The sequence below is a fragment of the Acanthopagrus latus genome, chromosome 16 (assembly GCF_904848185.1).
Source record: "Acanthopagrus latus isolate v.2019 chromosome 16, fAcaLat1.1, whole genome shotgun sequence".
NCBI classification, from domain to species: domain Eukaryota; kingdom Metazoa; phylum Chordata; class Actinopteri; order Spariformes; family Sparidae; genus Acanthopagrus; species Acanthopagrus latus.
Window position 1 is genome coordinate 5264124 of NC_051054.1, and position 22176 is coordinate 5286299.

The 22176-nt window shown below is 40.8% G+C and overlaps 3 protein-coding genes across 4 annotated transcripts; 1 reads left to right on the plus strand and 2 right to left on the minus strand.

Annotated features, from left to right (window-relative positions):
• Positions 1-1008: 1008 nt before the first annotated feature.
• On the minus strand, positions 1009-8685 carry LOC119004549. The gene is made up of 15 exons (XM_037071554.1): positions 8353-8685; positions 7881-7996; positions 7390-7434; positions 7087-7251; positions 6850-6950; positions 6422-6558; positions 6206-6326; positions 5833-5971; positions 5640-5744; positions 5465-5554; positions 5059-5204; positions 4843-4944; positions 3408-4080; positions 3164-3267; positions 1009-3079 (listed from the first exon to the last, which is right to left on the minus strand). The coding sequence occupies exons 3-15, from the start codon at positions 7429-7431 to the stop codon at positions 2977-2979; spliced, it is 2028 nt and encodes a 675-aa protein (XP_036927449.1). The 5' UTR covers positions 7432-7434; positions 7881-7996; positions 8353-8685; the 3' UTR covers positions 1009-2976.
• A 979-nt stretch (positions 8686-9664) lies between these two features.
• Positions 9665-14717, plus strand: cdkn3 (cyclin-dependent kinase inhibitor 3). 2 transcript variants are annotated; one of them, XM_037071591.1, is made up of 8 exons: positions 9665-9733; positions 10590-10678; positions 10782-10837; positions 10925-10969; positions 11449-11671; positions 12805-12836; positions 13022-13125; positions 13274-14717. In XM_037071591.1, exons 2-8 carry the CDS (start codon positions 10599-10601, stop codon positions 13361-13363), a joined length of 630 nt encoding a protein of 209 aa, XP_036927486.1. In that variant the 5' UTR covers positions 9665-9733; positions 10590-10598; the 3' UTR covers positions 13364-14717. The 2 variants fall into 2 exon arrangements, with proteins under 2 accessions (XP_036927486.1, XP_036927487.1); XM_037071592.1 differs by having other exon boundaries at positions 9670-9798.
• Positions 14718-14812: 95 nt separating this feature from the next.
• Positions 14813-21921, minus strand: cnih1 (cornichon family AMPA receptor auxiliary protein 1). Its single transcript, XM_037071601.1, has 5 exons — positions 21635-21921; positions 20194-20262; positions 16896-17008; positions 16652-16795; positions 14813-16003 (listed from the first exon to the last, which is right to left on the minus strand). The coding sequence occupies exons 1-5, from the start codon at positions 21713-21715 to the stop codon at positions 15976-15978; spliced, it is 435 nt and encodes a 144-aa protein (XP_036927496.1). The 5' UTR covers positions 21716-21921; the 3' UTR covers positions 14813-15975.
• Positions 21922-22176: the final 255 nt, after the last annotated feature.

Below are 22176 nucleotides of genomic sequence, written 5' to 3' on the forward strand. Positions count from 1 at the left end.
TGTGCTCTCCTCCAAAAGAAAACGCCCTCACGACCAACTCTTCTTCATTGGTATTAAAACTTCAGCACTAGCAACCTCCCACCAGTGGCTGCTTGAGAAAATACCTTCAAAAAAACAAACAAAAACAAAAAAACATGAAAAAGAACTTTTTAACCTTCTGTATCTCTCTCTCTTTTTTTTTTCTTTCTGCTTGAAAACATTTTGGAAAAGACTGAAATAATCCATGCATCATGCTCAAGATGTGCCTTTTATTTTGTTTTCTACTTTACAGAAATAAGCAAATGGTGTCTAAAATGCTAAAAAATAAAGTTGCCTATGTAATGTTTAGAACAAAAGCTATACACTATGAAATTGTACATGTTTGTGGATACTGTGTATATATAACATGTATACACTAACTAAATAATTTGTATAAAGTGACAAGTTTTTTTCTCCCCCACCCCTCCTCCTTGTTGTATTGTACCCTCATCCGCATCTGTTCAGTTGAATATTGCCTAATAATCCAATGCTGCTACAGTCGGATAAAAAAACATGAAAAACTTTTTAAAAAAACAAGAAAAAAACAGGTCACTGTCACTAACTTACTTACAGACAATCTCCAGTTGAAACACTGGGAGTATTAACTGAGGAAAGCCATTTTTTTCTTCCCCGCCCCCCTTTAGCTGTTTTAAAGCAATGAGAAAAAACAAAACAAAACAAACACAAGTTCAATATGCCAAGCACTTACTTAGACGTGTGCTTCACTTTGTACATCCTACTAATTGCCTTTTTCTCCTTTTCAAAGATTTTTTAAATGCTAACACTCATTAAAAACAGAGGTTGGAATCGTATTAAAGCTGCAGTTGGATATACACACACCTGTATTCAGCTGCACGTGTTCGAGCATAGTGAAGAATTGGGACTTTATTATTTAGATTTTTTTTTTTTTTTTCCTGAGAAACACACTTTGTGCACTTTAGGCTGTACTGTTGAAGAGCCACAGTTGTTATAGGTCATGTTTGTTTAAAAAAAAAACAAAAAAAGAAAGAAAAGAAAAAAGCAATGGTCCTATGCAACTGTTCAACTCACTTTCTACATGGATCAGGGCAGAAATAACACGAGTCTACCGCCTCACTCTTATCCCCCCCAGAAAACACCTGAGGATGTCCGACCACAACATCACTCGTGTCCGTTTTTCTCCTCGCTTTGCCCTGAAAATAGACCGAGCCCTCCTCCAGAGATGAGTTACAGAGGATCGATATCTTTGCTCACATTCTGTCCATTTTGTCCCGTTTCCCAAGTCAGTATTGGTGGGGTTATTTTTGCCAAACTAATTCTTTTTTTCCTTTGTTTGTTTTTGTTTTTTTTTTTCTTTTTCAAAACCCCGAAAAAATAAGAGATTGGTTTTCCTCCGGTGGCACTGTAACAGCTTGATCCAGCAGTCGGTTTATTTGGTGGTATGTGGCCTTTTAACTGCTTTGTATTAATGGTCTTGATGAGATTAATAAATCACCCAGTCTTATTTTGTACTGAACTACTCATTTCTCCTCTTGTTTTTTTGTTTTTGTTTTGTTTTATTTTGTTTTACGTGTTTGAAGTAAGTTGAAGAATGAAGAGTGACCTGACTTTATGGAACATGTCTTGTCATCTGATCGCACTTTGTTTTGGAATATAATATTATTAATAATTATGTTTCCATTTTTGTATAATCGACACTAAATCCTAAACACTGGTCTTTTAAATATGCAGCTGCAACTAGTGTCGGTTAGCTTAGTTTAGCGTTGACTGAAAACAGGAGGAACAGCTCGCGTCGCTCTGTCCATCCACCTAGTAACGCCTCTAAATCTCAGTAATAAACAAGTTACATAGTTAATGTTACACTGTTTTTTCCAGCCTAACTAACTCAGTGAAGGCAGCCAATACCATCCAATCAGAGGCAGAGAAGGGCGGGTCCTGCCTTCACCATCCTGAGAAATGAAATAGGAATGTTATGACTATTTAACAGCGGTGATGAAATGTAAGTGCTGTACTGAAGTGCAATTTTGAGGTACTTTCCTTGAGTATTTCCATTTTCTGCTGCTTCACACTTCCACATTTTGAAGACAAATACTTTTTACTCCACTGCATTTCTCTGGAAACTTTAGTTACCTCCACTGCATCAGAGCCAAAGCAGCGGGTTTTAAAATTTATTTATTTCATCAGCAGTCAGATAAAGAAAAAAAAAAGATCTTGTCAGTCAAATAATCAGCCAGGCTGATAATAATGTGATCCGTAGTTTAAAGTACATAAAGCACGTTAATGTATGTATAATTTACTTTTACTTTTAATTTAATTCATTGCTAGAAAATTACTTTTTCGTGTCAGATACTTTTAGTCAAGTACAAGTGACTTTCACTTTTATCTTTTAGGATGATATCTTTAATTTTTCTGAAGTGTGACTTTTAGGTACTTTTTACAACACTGGTTTTACACAGCCAGGTTGGTTGTTTCCAGTATTTGTGATCGCTGAATTTACTCTTACAGTGAGAAGAGTGATGATGACTGTTGTGTTATTATTTAGTGTTCAGTCTCTGCCAAAAAGCAAGTACGTGTTTTCCCCCCATAAGCTTTCCTTCATGTTTACCTTTAGGTATTTGCAAAATTAAACTAGCGCCTTCGTTTAGCTGCTTTTCATCATCACGTCACCATCTCACCTCAAGTTAAAATAATTTGGTATTAAATATTCAAGGTGTATATTTCAGTATTTAGTACGACCTATTTGTTGAATAACAGAATCCTGTTTTTCTTTTGTCTTTTTGACACACAAGCTCCAACATATTCTCAGATTTTATCCGTCTCAAAATCCTTAAAAACCAAACGGCTGAAGAGAGAGAGGTCTGCAGTGTCCGTGAAAGGTTCAGATTCAACAGAAAATCCAGAGGAATCCCTGTTTTCAGGTCCACGAATTCACTTTTCACTTTTGAGAAATTGTATCCTCACAACTTCAGAGCAGGAGGGTCAGACAGTGCTGCAGGGTCCCTCGCTGTCCTCGCTGTCGTCCCACAATCCTCCGCCGCTCATGACCGCTGCGTGGTTGCCTCTCTGATGAGGCAGGCCCGGTCTGAAGAAACACAACACGCAGAGGTTTTAGATTCTACCTCCTCAGTGTAATCACAGCATGATCCCACCGGCTGAAGGGTCTCACCTCAGATTTTCTCTGCTCGCGTTGAAGTTCTGAAAGCTTTGCCTCGTGGTAGCTTGAATCGGTATGAAGCCTTGTCTGCTGTCTTTCTCCGGAGCTGAATCAGCCTGCAGGGGAGAGAGTTTGAGAGTGTTACTGACAGGAAGACAGAGGACTGATGCTAAGAGAAGATCAATAACCACATTCTGTCCAGGCCTCCATCACTGTGATGACAGTGGATGACAGCAGCTCCAGTGTGGGCCGGTACCTGTTTGGATGGGTCGTCCCAGATGGGCCTGAAGGCACTTTTCGGGTGTAGAGGCGGCGACCCCTTCCTGACGCTGACCAGCCTCTTCCCGTAGGAGCTGACCAGGCAGGGCTTGGGCCCGTCCACACAGGGCCCGGCTGTGGTCCTCAGAGGAGGGTGAGGGGTCAGCCGGGGGATCTGCCACCTCAGACACACAGTCCTCTCCCTGGGCGCCTCCCTCGACTGCTGCTGCTGCTGCTGGCTGTACGAGGGCTTCAGCAGCACCGGCACCTGGCTGTCCTCCCCACTGTCCTCCTCGCTGTTGCTGACCTCCCTGCGCAGGGTCCCGTCAGGACTGCAGGAGGTGACGGAGGAGTAGTCGAAGGCGGAGGTGTCGTCCGCGTCCGTCTCGCAGTCCTCGTGGTTGTTGTGATGCGGCTCCAGCCCGTTGGTTGCGTTCCCGGTGGTCTGGCTGAAGGTGCCCTGACCCGAGTCGCTGTTCTCCCCCCACGCGGCGGCGTCCGGGGTGAGGAGGGAGCAGCAGGCGTGTCCGCAGTCTCGGCCCGGCTGGTTCTGGACCGTCCGGTCTCTTCCACAGTCCTTCCTCCTCACCGGGCTGCAGGACCAGCACTCGAGACGCATCGAGTGACAGCCGTCCACTCCGTTAGTGAGGCCGACAGCCTGCGGGTCGTCTCTGAGGGAGAGAGGGGAGGACAGTCTGTAGAACATCTACTCAGGGTCCAAAACTTAAAGGAACATTTCACCCAAAACAAACATTTAGTCATTATCTATTCACAAGGGAGAGCTGGATTCAGTTTCATAGCTGACGACTGAATTTTCATTTGTGAGTGAACTTTTCCTTTAAATATATTTTTTTTCTCACACTTGTAGTTACTTTGCAGGGAATCAAGGCCTTGAAAGTTTTTGAAAATAGACATAATTGACGATTTAAAAGTGTTCACACATTCACGCCTCGATATCTGAGTGTCTGTAAAGCCTCAGTTCTCAGTGTTTAAACAGTAATTCACCTTGACCCATGTTGGGTGCTTGGATGTGTGGAAATTGGGCCTGGAAAGTCCTTGATAAGCCTGGAATTTGATTTTAAAGAGGATATGAGAAGCCTGTTCTTTCATAACTTGTTTTAAGGCAAATATTCCATTTAATAATAATAATAATAATAATAATAATAATAATGAGGTAACTTAGAGCACATTTCAAGAACAAAATGTCAGAAAGTGCTTCAATAAAGGAACAAAACAAAGAGAGAGTAAAAAACATTGAGACAACCAGATTTTTAAAAAGCTGTGCAACAATAGAGCCTCGACAAAAATCTTTCTGCATGTTGTTTTTCTGAGATAAAAGATGTTTGGAAGGTAAAATCATGAGCTCCGGCCTCCAGCACTGCTGCATGTAAATGTCTGAGCTGTGTGGATCCAGCAGAGGGCGACACACTCACCTCTGAGCTGCAGCGCTGGACTCCTGCTGACAGTCTCTGGCCTGCTGGTTCCTCCTGCAACAGTTTGAAGAGGATCCGCCTGCCACCGCATCAGAGCAGCTGCTGTCCACACACACACACACACAGTAAACACACATTTTTAATCTCTGAAACAAAGACACAGAGTCCCATCTCATGTGATGCTAGAGGCTGTAATGTTCCTCATGATGCCCTGACCTTTGTCCTGAAGCTTCTCCTTCCTCCCACCGGACGTCTTCCTCCAGGATCACGTGACAGCGCGACAGAATGCTCCTCAGCGCTCGCTCAGTTCCCAGCAGGAGGCTGCAGTCAGGATGCTCTTTACCCGTCCACTGCAGCAGGTTCTGGAGGAGGAGAGTGGAGAAAAAAATCAGCAGAAATTTACCAGAAAAATTGACACATTGTTTAGATTATCTCCAGATTTTTTAACTCAAATCAACATAAACCCTCTTAACTAAATGTTTTGAACCTCTTAAAGAGTCTCTAAACCAACTTAAATGTTCATTACGTCTTAAATATTTATAAAAGTGTTGCATGTCTAGTCATCGTCATAGTCAGTGTCACACTGATGTACCTGCAGCTCTGCTGGTGGCTGCTGACTCACCTGAATGTGGCTCAGGTAGCTGTGTATGCGAGACACAGGTGCCAACAGCAGGGAGAGCAGTTTCATTTCCTCTCTCTCCATCTGGCCGTTCTGATGAAGAAACATCCACAAGCACGTCTTATTTCTCAGGTGCACTAAGGCTGAATAATGTTGATGCTGTCCCCTTTTACAATACCTGCGTCTTGTGACTTTTCTCAGCTTGATTTAGTCGGCTGAACTCCAGCGAGAGGAACGACGCCAGGGTGGTCGTGTATCCGAGGTACATGTCAGAGAAGGCTGTCTGGAAAACACAGGATCAGAGCAGTCGTGAGCTCCGTTGGTGTTCAGAAAAACAGACTAAAATCTTAAAAAAGGACCAAGAAACTCACGTCGTTCTGTCCGATGAGCTGCACCAGGATGTCTCCGACCAGAGACTTCCAGTGTTCAGCCGACAGTCGCTCCTGCAGGGTGTTTCTGAAGAGCAGATGTCGCTGCAGCAGCTGCTCCACAAACTTCAGATACGTCTGACTGGATCACAAACACAAAGGAGGAAGTTAAGAGCAAAGAGGAGACTGTTCAGATTTTGTTCCCCTGACCTGAGCTCATTATGTTTGATCATGCTCACATATTAAAGCCCACTTGAGATGAAGATCCTTTTCAGTTTTGACATCTGTGTTGCATCATTTGCGCAAACACATATGACCTGGAAGTTTTTGGTCCCCTAAGGTGCGAGGTGTGTTAAATAAACTGTCTAACACTCACTATGGCTCTGCTGTCATGAGGTGAGCTGGTGGCGATCTGTATTTATCGTACAGCTGGTTTAGAGTCGACACGTACTCCCACTCAGAGTGGAGAAGCTGCATCGCCACCTGATGTCGCGCATCTGCAGGAACAAGGAGACATGAAGTAAGCTCCGAGGCTTTCACAGGGCAGTTTGCACCGTCGTCATCATCTCGCTGACAGAAGGTGTTCGCTCACCTGTGCCTTCATTCAGTCCTGCCTTGAGGCCCTGCAGGAAACAGTGGAGGAGCAGTTTCCCTCTGGACAGGCAGGCGGGCGGAGCAGACGAACACTCGCACTGTCTCCGCTCACAGGACGAGTCTGCCGGATCACTGCTGAGACAACAGAGGACAACAGAGGTGGAGGAATGTCTCTCTGCAGGTTTTAACATGACTGCACTTTGTTGTGAGGAGATACTGATGAGACACAGGAGTCAGGTGAAGTTTGGTAATCCACAGAACACTTCAAGAGCATTGTAGTGATTTCCTAAACAAATTAATGAATTTTTGGGTCTTTAATTTAGCTAAAAATGGATTGTCTGAGTGGACTAGCTCCTGGACAACAATCTAATTTATTTACAGATATAATTCCAAATCTTATTTTGTATGTATTTATTTGTGTTGTACCTCTCTGTGTGTTTGGATGAGGAGCTCTTCCCCTCCTGCAGAGGTCTCTGTCTGTTGCTGTACAGCTGCAGGATCTGACACTGCATCACGCCAAGTTCCTCCTGCAGGACGACACGATGATGAGAGCTTTCATTAAAACTTCATCTCATCGTCTCTGCACCGTTAATGTTAATATAAGACATTCTGTAACCAAACTTTTTTGCGCATTTTCAGGAGTTACAGTAATCCGAGTCTCACCCTCAGTGACTCCACCAGCGCCTCCAGGTGAAGAGCTTTCTTCTGGCAGCTCCTCCGGTTCTCCTCCATCTCCTCCCTCAGGTACGTGTCTCCATGTTGGATCTGACTGAGCTCCAGCAGAGCGCTGGTGAAGCCCGTCTTCAGCTCCGACACCATGCATTGTAGCTGACGGGACAACAAGGGTCAGAATACAATCGATGAGGCACAGCAGCGATGACTTTTGGACCTGGATTTCAAACAGTTTCGTGTGAACTGTCTCTTTAACGAAGCCAGGTGGCTGATGGGAGGGAAGGTGTGGAATACCTTGGAGATCTCGGTGACGAGCTCGGCCTCCTGAGGCTTCATGACCTGCACACAGCGACGACACAAACAAGGCTGTTTGCAAACACTCCAACATTAATGGGAACAAACTGTGCAGCCTGACCTGATCTGCTTCATATCTGTAACTGTACAGAGACAAAAAACACACAGAGTTTGTTCTGTTCAAGTCCATCATGCAGAGAAAAGCTTGTTCTCCTGTGTGATTCACTGTCAGACAGATAGTGTTGCACTCACACAATAGGAACAGAGCAGGGAGGTCAACCTGCACACTGAATCTTTAACCTCTTCTTAACCAAATGCACATGGAAACAGACAAAAACACGAATATCTGCGCAGAGTTCAGCTCGATCACTTCGGGTTTTCAGCACAAAAATGTGAATTAAGCACCATTTATTCATCTTAATGCCTATAAATGAATTAGACCAAGCTGATGTAAAGACGTTGGTGCCTGTGTTCTTGTTTGTTTGCGGTACCTGCTTCAGTGTTGCCTCTGCCAGCAGCCCCTCTGCTAAAGGAAGTGGCGAGCCAGCCAAAGAGCTCAGCCCTGCAGGGGAAATGGCTGCAGGAGCCAAGATCCCTCCTTATAGGTCTGCTGACAGAAGGACACGCACGGATCAGCAGAAAAACAAAAAAACATGATGGAAAATGCTTTTTAGCCTCATGTTTTAAACTGTGAATACATCAAATAAAGTCATTTATAAACAGAGTAAGGAGAGGTTAATGGGAGGTTGATTTTAAATCACTTGTGGAATTAAACTGTGTGGGTTTTTTTTTGTGAGGATGCAAGATTATAAACTACATGTTTAAGTAGGTTATTATACTTCCAAACATCATTATAATGTCACTGGTGTCCAAATATTCCAGAATAAGAAATGAAATAAATAAAGGAAAAGACAGAGACAGACTGAGTGTTGAAGCTAAAGATAAAGGCTCAAACTAACTCACCTCTGTCGAAGCTCTTTAAAATCTCTCCTCCGGACATCTGCAGAGATGATAAGTGGATCCAAAAGCTCTTCAGATCTCCAGTTTTCTCTTCTGCGCTCCTGTTTTCATTGATTTGCGGTGTTAGATGCGGTGGTGCGCTGCTGAGCTGCGGCTGCTCTGTGCGGACAGCAGATGTCCCGCAGCATCACTGTTCACCGCTCAGGATGAATCATGCGAATCACCTAATGGACATTAACACAGTAACTGACTGACATTTAGTCAGTGTTGTGCATCTGCGTACATTTGTTTTACAACGATGTGTTCAGGCTGTTTTTTTTTATTTTGTTCATTTGGCATTTTAAATGTTGCTCGTGATGTCATTTTATTTGGAGGTTTTCAGTGTGAGAACATGAAATTCTGCCGGCGGTTCTTCAGGTGATTCTATGGAAGCCCGTTTGAGTCAAAGGTTGAAAACTAAGTTTGCAAAACTAACGTTCCCATGGTAGGCCAAGTCATAAATATGAGATCAAAGTCTTAATTCAGAGATGAAACGTCTAAATGATGAAATAGAAATTGGAAATTATGAAAGTCGAAAATATGAAATTGAAAGTTGACAATGTGTAACAGAAAGTCGAAATAATGAGATAAAAAGTCATAATCATGAATTTGAAAATCGAAAAATAAAAAAATTATGAAATATGAAGTCGAAAATATGAAAAAGGAAAGTCATTAAAAGGTAAAAGAAGGCAAAAAAGTATAAATTATTAGACAAAACATCTAAATTATGACATAGAAAATCAAAATGATAAGGTAAAGTAGAAAATATGAGATAAAAAAAATACAAAGTCATAATTATGAAACTGAAAGTCAAAATAATGAGATGAAAAAGTAAAAATGATTATACAAAACAACTAAAATATGAAATTGAAAGTCGAAATAATGAATTAAAGAGTCATAATTCTGAGATAAAACGTCTAAATGATTTTAAAAAATTGATAAATAATATATGAACTAGAAAGTCGAAAATTTGAAATAGAAAGAAAAAGTCATAATTCAGCCTTCTTTTGAGACTTTTTTTTGTATAATTCATAATTCGCCAGTTATTTAAATGGCAGAGTTGGGCTTCCATACATTACAGTGTCTAAACTATTTAAATAAATTGTGCAGATTATGTAAAATCATGTCATTTCCTCGATAGTCTCGGGATGTACAAATACTTCACTCCGCCCCCGTGGCCCAATCTTTAGAACAAATCGAGCGCACACAACCCTTCGTTGTTATGGTAAGGGGCGTGGCTGGGGGCAGTACTTGAATCTGATTGGCTGCTCGGCTCATGGAGTTTTCAAATCGCTCTGCAGCTGACGGAGCTGTCAAAACAGACGACAGGAGGAGAGAGTGACCGGTGAGGACACAGACAGCGATCAAACTAACGCCTCATAATAAGCCAAACAAAACATTTATCCACATGTATGTGATTCTGAACGGCTCTCTGCGCTTTTCTGATAGTGTTTAAAAGATAAAGATTTAATTTAAATGTCCATTTTCGGTGTGACAGAGCTGCACAGCTAATGTTAGCCACAGCCTGCTATACAGTTCTCCTCGAGCTGTGTCGCCATTCCTGACTTTAATGAGGATAGACTATCAAATGTCGTGTTGTCTCCATCTGCAGAGTAATATATGTTGAGTACTGGAGAAACATCTAGCTACCAGCCAGGTTACAGCATGTTTAATTCATAGTTTACGGTGTGTATGCTAGCTGCCAGCTGACACGATGGCTTATTTAAAGGACCATACCTCAACATGGCTGTAGCATGTTTAGCCTGTTTGATGAGGGAACCACAGCTGACAGTGACATAAAGACCTGCACAGTATAAAACAGTCAACAGCAAAAGTTATTTTCTGTGAAGTAAACAAACCAAGCAGCCATTAATTTAGTGTTAAATCAACATCCTTCTTGCAATTTCAGCAACAGCTCAACATTATGAGCTCCACAATGCTAAACTGTATTGGTGGGCTGTTGCATAGTGTTGTGATAAAATGCACAAGTTTTATACTTTGTTTTTACACCCTGGACTTTGGATGTTGTGTGCACATTAGGTAGATTTCTCCCTTAGTCTTAAATGCATCACAGCACAAATGTACCTTTTTCTTAAAATTTAAAACGTCTCTTTAAAAGAAGCTCACTAATGTGAAGTAAACAGGTTTTGTTCTGTGACTCTGAGTGCTGAATTTTAATGTCCTTCCTGGTGTCTCCACAGTCTGAAGCCATGAGGACAAGCGAGTTTGACTCCTCATCCGAGGACGAGGAAGTAGGAGAAGAGCAGCTGACTCCCTTCCACGTTTCCTGGTTAGTTTCAGCAGTTTTCAACTTGTGTGATGTGAGAAATGTTTGGTTGAATGTAAAACATCTCTGTGTTTTATGTTTGTTTTGTTTGTTGATTGGTTTTCAGGTTACCTCTGTCCATAGTGGAGTGCTCACAGTTTCTTGGGATATGTGCACTACCAGGTAAAGTCATAGATTATTATGTTACACATCTGTGCATGTTGCTGGTGGGCCACTGGAAGTAAAAACGTTTGCTTGATCTCACTTCAGGTTGCAAGTACAAAGATATCCGCAGGAGTCTGGAGAGAGATGTTGGTAAGACGAACAAAAGTGCAAATGTTTTTTTCAGAATTTCTTCTGTAATTCTATTTATTGTGGACCAGTCATGTCACATTTAGAGGTAATTTGTCTGCATGTTAAATAATGCTGTCATTAATATTTATCACCTCCACATGTGATGTTTCAGGTGTCTATTGTGCAGACTCTGTTTTCTATCTCTGACATGACCTCATACTTAAATTTTGGGGCAAGTATTATGTGAGAGTGAAATTACACAGAAAGTGAAAATAAAGATTACATTTTCATTTCTAAGGTCCGGTTTTCAGCAACAGTTAAATCAAATTTAATTCCCCATTTTTTTAACAATATGTGCCAATGGTGTACCTGAATAAGTTAAATATTCTTGTGTGTTATTATTGTGTGTTAGAGAGAGAAAGTCTCTTACATCAAAGGACAAATCATCTGATCTTGTAACAGCAGTTTGTAAGTGTTCTTCTCTCCTTTCTCGTTAACAGAGGAGCTTCAGAACCAGGGTGTACAGGAGGTGTTTGTGTTCTGCACCAGAGGAGAACTGAACAAGTACAGAGTTCCCTCCCTGCTGGACGTCTACCAGCAGCGAGGCTTCACGGTTCACCACATGCCCTTTCCAGACGGAGACGCTCCAGAGCTGGAGCAGTGCTGCCAGATCCTCGAGGAGCTGCAGGTCAGCCTCGAGAACAACAGGAGGACTGTGATCCAGTGAGTGAACTGATGCTTCGTTACTGAGAGTCGGTGTTCAAACAAAGTGCAGATGAAGAGAACCTTCTGATCGCGTAGAGCTATTTTACATTTCCCAGTTTATCTTCCTCTTTGCTCTCGAGAACAAAGGAAGAGAAATGACTTCCATCATAGAAACGCTCAAACACTCACACGTATGATTTATTGTCGCTGACAGTTCAAGCTGCTGTCAAAAGAGGCTACATAAGTTTTCATGTTAAGTAAAGCAGTGTAAAAACAACCCTGCTGACACTCGATGTTCTTCAGAAAGTCTGTACTCAGGCTGTTCTGACTAAATGTAAATTATGTTACATTCAAAGCTTCTACTGAGGTTTGAGGAATGAGGCTTTGAATCTCCTGTCATATTTTATGACAATGCTGTGAGAAAACAAACCTCAAAGAAAACCTTACATTTCAATCATTTTAAACAAGTGAATAGTCTATTTATTTTTACTGTTTCTTTTAGCAATGTAGGTTCGGAAGTCTGCTATCTAGAAATAATGAGATTTTATGTCGTAACACATGGAAAAATATCTGTTCAGATCCTCTTTTTAATGTGAAAAGTTATAATTGGACCATCTCCAACTGTGCACTTTTTTGGGGGGCATGGCGGCAGCTGCACTCTGTCAAAGGGTTTTGAACTCAAAGGAAATCCTGTGATGAATTCAGAGAAAAACTGTTTATATGGAGGAGGTAAAGACATCTACTGCAGCAGTAAAAAGAAGGTTTCCTGTTTGTGTGTTGCCCTGTAAAACAAGGAAATGTTAATTCAGCTGAAAATCTGCCTGATAGACCTCTTAAAGGCTCTTAAATCCCAGAGTGAGCTGGCAACAGGAACACACTGGCTGGATGCCCTTCATATCTAAGTGGGTTAATGTAAATGTGAGAAAATACACACTGATGTGTTTTTTTTGTTTTTTTTTGAGTCCTCTTAAAGCCTTGAAGTGTGAGAAAGCCTCAGAGAACCAGAGTACCTCTCACCACAAGGACTATTTTTTGCTACACAGTCACCCTAAGGACACCTCTTATTACGCAACTGAGCTATTTGATTTCAGTTTCTCGCATCTGATGGGATTTTGTGTTTTTTTTTCTTTTTTCTCTCTCTTCCCCTTCAGCTGTTACGGCGGCCTGGGACGCTCTGGATTAAGTGAGAATATTTAATTTATCCCTCTACTTTGAAAGTGAACCTCTGCTGTGTGTCGCCTTTCTAAATATATCATTTCACGCTGAAAAAAGTTTGACCTTTTTGTTAAATGTTAAATCCTCTCTCCGGTGAGTTTATGTCGCCGCTCTGATCACGCGGCTGTCTCGTCGTGTTTTTCTGCTGCACAGTTGCTGCCTGTCTGCTGCTTCAACTCTCTGTGACTCTGACGGCAAACAAAGCAATCGAAATCCTCCGGGAGCACCGAGGAGGAGGAGCGATACAAACAGTGAAGGTGAGAGGTTAATTCTCCCTCTCTGAATCTCTTCTGTTTAAAGGACTGCAGCCTAATGAAGTTAAAAATAAAATTAAAGATATAATATGTAACATTACTGCCCAGAACAGATGAAAACACGTTAACATAATTCTGCTCTCTCTCACAGCAATATAATTTCCTCCATGAGTTTCGGGAACGCTACACGGCCTTCCAGGAGAGCAGAGAGGCGTCCACAGAGCGCTCGGTGTCTCGGTGATCGCCGCTCTCTCCTCAAAACACGCGCTGTAAAAATTCTGATATCTCTGTTAGTGATTCTGTCCTGAAGCTGTGATGTAATTGTATCCTCGGATGTCTGCACTTTAACAGAATACTCTAATATATTTGCTTTTTTTTTTTCCTCATCCTCATTATAATCAAATTGAAGACGTGATGAGGGGATCCTGCTGGGGTGTCGACTTTAAAATGTTCTGTGCCGTTAATGCTGCAGTTAAAAGGCAAAATGGAGATTTTGCTTATAAACTTTTAGGATGTGAACTTGGGGAAAGTCTTCTGTCTGCTGTACTGGAAGATGCGGATAAATCAAACTTGACATCTTCTCGGATGTCAACGCTAACTTTTGGCATAGTTGCTATTTAATTCCTCGTAGTTGGTATCGACTACTCTTTAAGTCTGCAAATCATGTTTTAGAAGACACTGAACAATATTTGCTTGTCTGATTAAGTCTGTGAAACTGCTCGTTAGCCAGATGTAAACTCTGTCTTCTCTTGTTTTTATAGGCCTTCAAAATAAAAAATGTTAGTCTGATGTCTCATTTCTACTGTAGTCATAACTTAGCTCTGAACAATAGAAAGACTTTGAGGTACATGCTAATAATAAGTATGCTAACATGCTTACTATGATGATGCTAACAAGGCAGATATGTTTCAGGCTCACTGTCATTGTTTTTTGTGTTAGGGATCACCAGTTATAATTCATCCTGTGTGGACAATGACTGTCTGACACATTTCAGAGACATTGATGCTGTAGTTATTTAAATACATCAATAACAAACAATATTACATGAAGGGGGTCGTCACATTTATCATTTGACTACATCGTCTGGGAACCATGAATGTCTTAAACGTTACTCATGTACTCATTTTCTTTAAAGGTGCAATATGCAGGAAGTGGATACCTGTCCAAATTCATACTCGCAATAATCAGGAAGCAGCATATCACCAGAGCAACCGCTAAGTGCTAGTTGTTAGCATGCTAACTTCAGAAGATATCTCTGCAACACAATATATAGACGTCATGTCAGAACTGTTATTTCTTCACATTGTCAATTTTTAAATTAAAATTCTTACATACTTGCCCTTTAAAAGTTATTAATTTAAAGCACCATTCCAGTCCATAATAACAGAGTGGGATACTTTATTCAGATTCAAATAAACTCATTTCCTAGATGTGACATGATGGGATCTAATACAAAAAATTAAAATGTTTTATCTGTGACAAATGATCATCCCTTTCCCTGATAAATTTACACATTTGAAAAATGGCAATAAATACGCTAGTATTTACTAATTTTGTCTAATGGATGCGACTCTGAAAAAAGAAAAAAAAAAAAATCAGTTTCCAGATTTGATTCTGGAAATGACTCGACACTGCGAGGAGTGCTTGATATCCCGGAGACACAAAAAGTCAAATAAAAAAAAAAAAAAAAAACACTGAATAAATAAACACTGGAGCTGCTAACGCTGTGGAATATTTGATGTTGAAATGGACGAAAATGCACAATGACAAGAACAGTTTAGGAATTTCAAAAAGGTACATTCAACAGTATGGCACGTCAGCAGTTCCTACCGAAGCTCATATGCAGAAAGCAGAGAATAACCGTACTGTTGCTGCCTACAGCTGGATTTATTATTATGGTACTGTTGAGTCTACCTTTCCCATCATGGATAGCTGCGAGGGCGAGACTACAGAAACACAGGTCACATACACATCGCTGTCTCTACTCTGGATTCACACTTAAGAAAACAAAATATTGTCACCGATCTCAACAGGGATTACATGATTCAAATGTGATGATAAATAGGTCTGAAGTATGGAAACAATACATCAGATTGTTTGAAAACTGATGCGACAACCAGACTAGGATTGTCCCTGTGCAGCACGCTTCACTAAGTGATAATAACCCATGCACTTCAGCCCTCACTGTACATAAAAGTACCTTCAAGTCCCAAAGTGCTCCCGATAAGACCATTTGTATCTGTGGGCAAGAACAGAAGTCTAGTTTGTACTTTCTTTAGTTGTTTTAGTGATGATAATGAATCACGTGGCAGGTATAAATTAGCTGTTAAAGCCCAGAATCTAAATCACAGGAAAAAAAAAAAAAAAAAGAAAAGCTAATGCAATTCAGCATACAGCTCAAGATTCTCACAGATAATGCACACCTGAAAATGTCTACCTAATCTGTAAACACTCAATAGTTTGGAACCAAGATGAAAAAACAAAAAAAACAAACAAAAAAAAAACCTTTATTCAAATCCCAAGCATCAAAAATCACCACACCATTAAAAATTAAAAAAAAAAAAAAGGAAAAAAGAAAACTTGTCCATTCAGGTTTGTCCTCATTTTCCATAAAATCTAAACTATAGTGCTTATGAGAGGAACGCTGCGACCGAGATATTCTCTTAAAACGGGCTAAATGTTTCCGAAATGACACTCTGCGCTGTGTGTGTTGGGAATCGAGAGTTCGTCCGCTTGAAATGGCGTCTTGTGTTGCTGAACGGTGGTCTCCAGCAGGTCCAGTGTTCCAGCACTAAGATCATAGTGTCTGGTCGTCTACTGTACATGCAGGTCCTTGTCCTTCATCGTCCGAGTTTAAGAGCTCACCAGAACATAAATCATCCTGCAGAGAAAAAGATGAGAAAGTGGCACGCGTTAATTATTTAAAAATTTGTTTCTCAATGTCAACAAGCATCGCCATTTTGCGTTTTTTGTTCTGTTAAAGACGGAAGAGTGAAATAAAATACAACAAATGTTAAAACAAACAGTTCAACTTTTGCTTTCTTGGTGAGAGTTAGATGAAAAGATTGATACCAGTTCCATATCTGTCAGATAAATATGAAGCTACTTTTCCCCCTCAGATAAAACTGAGGGGCAAAGGCGAGCCAAGATTTGTCCAAAGATAATAAAAATCTACCTATAAGAATGTGTAAAACCCACAATTAAACACATTAAATCTTTCATTAGTATGAAGGCTTTACAGGGGGATAATATACCCAGTTATTTCCTGACCAGGAGAAGCTGAGACTCCACAAGAAAAACAAAAGTGTAAAAGTGATTGTAGGCATATTTGGAAATCTTGCTGCTGGCTGCAGCCTCAATATGTTTGTTTTGATCCTCTTATCTAACTCTGGGCAGGAAAGCGAATAAGCACATTTCCCTAAAAAAAAGCAGGCACAGGATCAGTGCGATCAGAGATTTACCATCTTTACTTTTAATCAAAATTCTTGGTATCAGGATGAAGTCAAAAGACAGGAGAATTATTTTGTACCCGTAGAGATAGTAGAAGAATGACAGGAGGTAGAAAGCCAGTTTGCACCAGCCTTCTTTTTGACAGAACGCCAGGATGTCGGCGTTCATGATGGTTGTTGGGTCGTAGAGTCCTGGACAGCTCATCACAGGTCTGCTCATGTACCTGCAACACAGGAAATACGGCAGCGTGTTAATTCAGCCTATACGGACTAAGTGGCACTGAATTTTAACAATGGACTACCACTAATGAGACAGGTGCCCACCTCCAGACGTGATAAGCAAGCAGCGGCAAGTTGAGACAGAGGGTGAGCCACTCGGCCGCACAGAAGAACATCACGCAGAAGAAGAAGTGGATGAGATACTCTGGGAGCACCAGCTGAAAAGAGGAACATTTGAATAAAACGTTAGAATCACAGTGAAAAGTCAGATCAGCTCTCTTGTTATTTGCTCTAATAAGCCTGGATGCTGGTTCAATGTCAATGAAATATGAGAGACAAACTCTTTATCTGTCCACACAAAATACTTATATTACCAAGAGTGGAAATGTGAGAAGGTGAAGCACACTGGATAAAAGTTACCAAGCCTCAAAGGCATTGAGGCCATTTTACAAAAGAGAAAGCTGAGCTATTTAAAGAGCCAGACGTCTAAAAATTGCAGCCAGCTCCACAGAGAGTCGGAGACTGGAGTGAAATACAAATGAGCTACAGTAATATGCTCATTTTAACAAAGCACTGCATATGTTCTCAAATTTCTGTTGTGTCACACTATCAGGCCCAGCTTGACGTTATAATACTACACATTATTACATGTGCAGAAACATGTCACAGTAAAATATTGTGCTGTATGTAAAATACATGAACAGTGCACTGATCTGACACAATGTGTAACAAAGTAAACGGGGTGGGAAATAAGGACCTACCACATGCAAACTGGAGTGATTTTTGAAGCTTAATTTTGAGATCAAGCTATGAAAAAAAAAAGAAAGAAAAAAAAAAAGCATATTTGCATGACTTAAAACTCCGACTGTGAGGCTTAAGTGTTACCAGATGAGTTCCTCTATCTGATGTGGAGAAACAGTGAGGAAAGCAAATTGTTTGTATGACGTGTTGAGCCTCACAGGGATCCAAATCATGCATCACATTTGTCCTTAACCACTGACTTATAATTCTGGTAAATCATGTGAGTTCCTGGTAGAATTACGAAATCTACTAGTGAGTTGCAAGTGGACAGAAAAGGTTAATTTCCCACCCTGTTATATGTCATGCATTATCAGGTCTGGCCACAGGTAAAAAAAAAGGGGAAACCCATCAACAATTTGCTGTGGAGAATATTTGCGCATCTCAACATCAACATCGTCTGCAGCGAAGGCAAACCTCCAGATCATCCCACTGCCCGACAAACGGATCATGCTGTGAGCACTAGCAGTGTTGATGCAGCAGCCTGCCGCGGGTTGACAGGAGATCGAACTGGTGCGGGGTTCAGGGGGGCAGATGGAGGCACCACATGGAAGCCATGCATTCAAAGAGAGCAGAGGGCGGAGAGAGGGTGGGGGCAACCAACAGCCCACAGATGGAAAAGGTGAGGGGTGTGTAGGAAGAGGAAGGTGTAGGGGGACTATAATGAATCCTGCACTGTGCTGCCAAATACAGAACAACTGATCACAGCACAAAAAAAATGTGCCAACTGAGCTGAGCGTTCGACACGCAGAACAAGGACGGGTCAAAACTGCAGAGAGTTCTGTGGACTGCGTTGCGGATTAGAGACTCCAGGACTCTGTGGTTTTAACCAAAATAACTCCTCCTACTACTGAAATCACTGACCAATCAGTAGACCCAAATATTGCTGAGCTGGAGAGTGTTGGGATTCTGCAGCCATCTGTTCAACACCACAGGTGATGGAGGTCAGAGCCAACACTGAGCTCACATACTACAGTGGCTCATTTCTGCTAATTGCTGAATCAAACTGTCGCTTCCACCTCACAGAAAAAAAAACAAATGATTGAGCTTTAAATTAATCTATTCACAAAAATGACAAACATTAAATCAATGTAGTCGTTTTGACGATTATCAAGCATCGAATCATCCTCACGTATCCACAATAATCTACTGACATCACCTGACTTCACATGATTTACTATGAATAGAGTGCAGCAGGCATTTGTCCTGAAGTCTGGATATAATTCCAGTTCCCTCATCCTGAATTCTCTGGGTTGTTTTAGATTTTACTATTTTGATCAGATACATAAAATGCCTCAGTGATTTGGCCACTTTTGAATCTGAAAGCATGACTGTGTCTAACTTTTGTCTTGTCTAAATGTGAATAAAGAAGCTGTTGAAGCGAGACACGTAGTAGTGGCAACGGAGAAGCCACGCGATCACGATGTGTTCATTTACACTGTTGTTTAGCTTTTTACTTCTGGTGATTGCATTTGTTTGTCACTGAGCTTATTTTCTGCAATAATCCCAATGGAAAATCCTGTTGGCTTTATAGAGGCAACCAAAGTGATGCCAACTTCCAGGTAAGCCAACAAAAACACGTCATCCCTGCAGCACTCTATAGTGGTATGAAGAAGAGTCATCAGGATGGTGTATCGGCCTGAAATCGTGTTACTACTGGCTCAAACTCAAGACTCGTGTCCTGTCTGGCTGATATTTTGTCCTTCTGGGAATTTGCTGTACCTGTAGTTATAACACTATTTGCAAACAAAGGGTAGGTTGTAATAAAGATCATGCATGTTTTGAGCATTTGCAAGTCTTTTCAGTTAACAGCTACACTTGATCTATAATCCATACCAGTGGATATTTAAGAGATCCCAGAGAATATTGTCCACTACTACACACAAACACACCGTGGTTTCTATACCTAAGAAAGCACCTTAACGCTGTCAATTCAGATAGGGCAACAGAGAGCACAATCCTTTAGCCAAGAAGCTGTAATTCAAAAAGTTAAAAAAAAAAAAAAAAAAAAGGGTCTTTAAGTCGAGAAAATGCACTTTAAAAAAAATATATAAAAAATATATATTAAAATCCACAACAGCTCACAAAATTTCAAAAATAAAATCTATTGCCTGACGGTAGAAAACCAGAGGCACAGGTGGCATGGCGTCTAATCCTGAGCTGCACTCTGGCCTCAACTCTGAGATTAGTTAACTGAAAAGACGTTTGCAAACACTTCTCCGTGCAAAATGACAAGACTGCAGTTCAACTGAGCGGGCATTTTTAAAGATTGGTACAAACCTTTAATGCAATTTTGACTCTTTTTATCTTTTTGACCTTTTCAACTGTCTTTTTGCCGTTAACAAAAGTGTAAAACAACAAAAACAAAAAGCAGATTAGGAAAAACAAAAAAACAACAAAAAGGCATTAGAGTTTGACAGCTGACAAGATCACTGAATTCATAACAGGCAGGTTATTTAGCAAAACAGTGCAGAGAAATGATTGAAAAAAGACAGATAGGCGGATAAAGTTATCCTAAAATAAATGGAAAAACCTTTCAACAGAGCATATCTGCATGCAGTCAAAGAGGCAAGGAGAGAGTGTCAGGTGAGGCTGCGTCACTTACCGGATTTAAAGTGTTACACTGATCTATAGGATTCTTGTAATCAGTCTTCAGCTCATCAAATGCTATTATCTGGGGGAGCAAATGTTCACAATGTGACAATGAACACAGAGCAGCTCAAAGTGAATACACATTTCATGGACATGCAAAAAATGTATGTGAAAACTGAGTCAGAGTGAACTTCAACTTCAATATCCACTGTTCTGTATTTGTTTCAATAAACCATTATAATTTTCTTTATTATGTTTGTCAGAACGAGAGCCCGATGGAAACAGGTTTGTCGATATTCCTATCTGATAAACATCCTGCTTCCTTTACACACCTTTGTCAAGAAACACATTTAAGGATCAATGCAGTATCAATATCTGGCTCCAGTTACAAGCACAGCAAGAACATAATTGAAATTAGTTATTATAAGTTTTCAAAGCAAAAGATGAGGTCAAATTGTATGTTTAGTTCAAAACCCAACAATTTACAAAAGACCTAAAAATAGAGAAAAGGGGAATTGGTTTTGGATTCATTTTTAATTTATTAATCAACTACACTTTCAGCATTACTGTTGAATCAATGTGCACCCTTTATTGTGTCTAAAGATTCCTGATGTTCATTCCTAAATCTTAAACTCTAATCTATGTCTAAATTATATTGTTATTGCAGACTGGAAAACCACAGATTATATGTAAGCCAGGTGCATTTGCGAGTAATGTTTGCCTCTCCTCAAATAACTGGGCTTCTACTGGGTTATATATCCTGGTTGTTTACCATTGTAAAATGGTTTTTGTTTCAGGTTTATCGTCTGAAAAATGAATCTGACATTTAATTCATGCTCACAGTTTTAATCCTTGTCATTTAGATTTCTGAATGAGACACCGGTTGTGGGATTCTTGTTTACTTATTATACCTGGCAGTTTCCCAGACATGCTGGGTTAAACATTAAATGGCATTAAGGATGTAACATTTGACATTTAGAGCCACATAATCTGCGGTTACAATCTTGTCGACGTGACAATAAAACTAACGGTCCAACCAAAATCAAACAATGTGACAGGAAACTGGTGACAGCAGCATCACAGGGCAGAATGGAAGCTAACAGGTAGCCTGCTAACTAGCTGGCTAACATTAGCCACTAGCTCAACACTAATCTTTAGAGAGGCCTGGCAAGTTGTTTAACACTTTCTGTAATAGGTAACAATTAACACAATGTAAACAATATAGAATGATAACAGCAACGAGACGTTAAATCAAAATAACGGTAATGTCTGTCTCGGCGCGTTAGCTAACTTTAGCTAGCTCCTAGCCAAACCTCCCGGCTATGTGGCTACAAGCTGGCCTAGCGTTAGCCCGGTATTTTCCAGAACTTCCTCCCTCCTTAACCTACTTCTACCGGCGCCGTTGACGTGTCAGGCCTGCAGTCTCATCTAAAGTGGACTGAGGGTCTACTTACATGCCAGATAGCGAAGAAGATAAGCGCTGCCGTGAGCAGCAGAGCGAGCATGTAACAAAAGGCCGCGAATGTGAACGCCATTTTTTTTCCTCCGGTTCTGGTAGTTGGGCTCCTGGCTCGGTCGGCGGATGATGCAGGCAGCTTCGTGCCCGTTCCGAGATTTGTCAGCGTGTCTTCTTCTTCTCCAGTCGGTGTACACCAGCTGGAATCTTTTATTGTTGCATTACTGCCATCTTCTGGATCTATCTGTGTCCTTCAGTCTCTCTCTGTGGAGGAGGACGCTGTTTGTGGATGGTGGCGGGGTCCGCCAAATGTAAACAAAGAGAGAGTTTGTTTGTTTTAGTTTGAGTAGACATAAAAAAAAAAACATTAGATTTTTTTTCTTCTGATAAACATTCCTTCCCCTAAACTACCCCTAAGTACCTTTAAATATAATGGTAAGAATGAAAGTCACCTATATGAATAGCATTTAAGTAAAAAAGTGTCTGAAGTTAAAAAGTATTTAAGTATAAAAAGTAAAAGTAAACAATACATAGTGACAT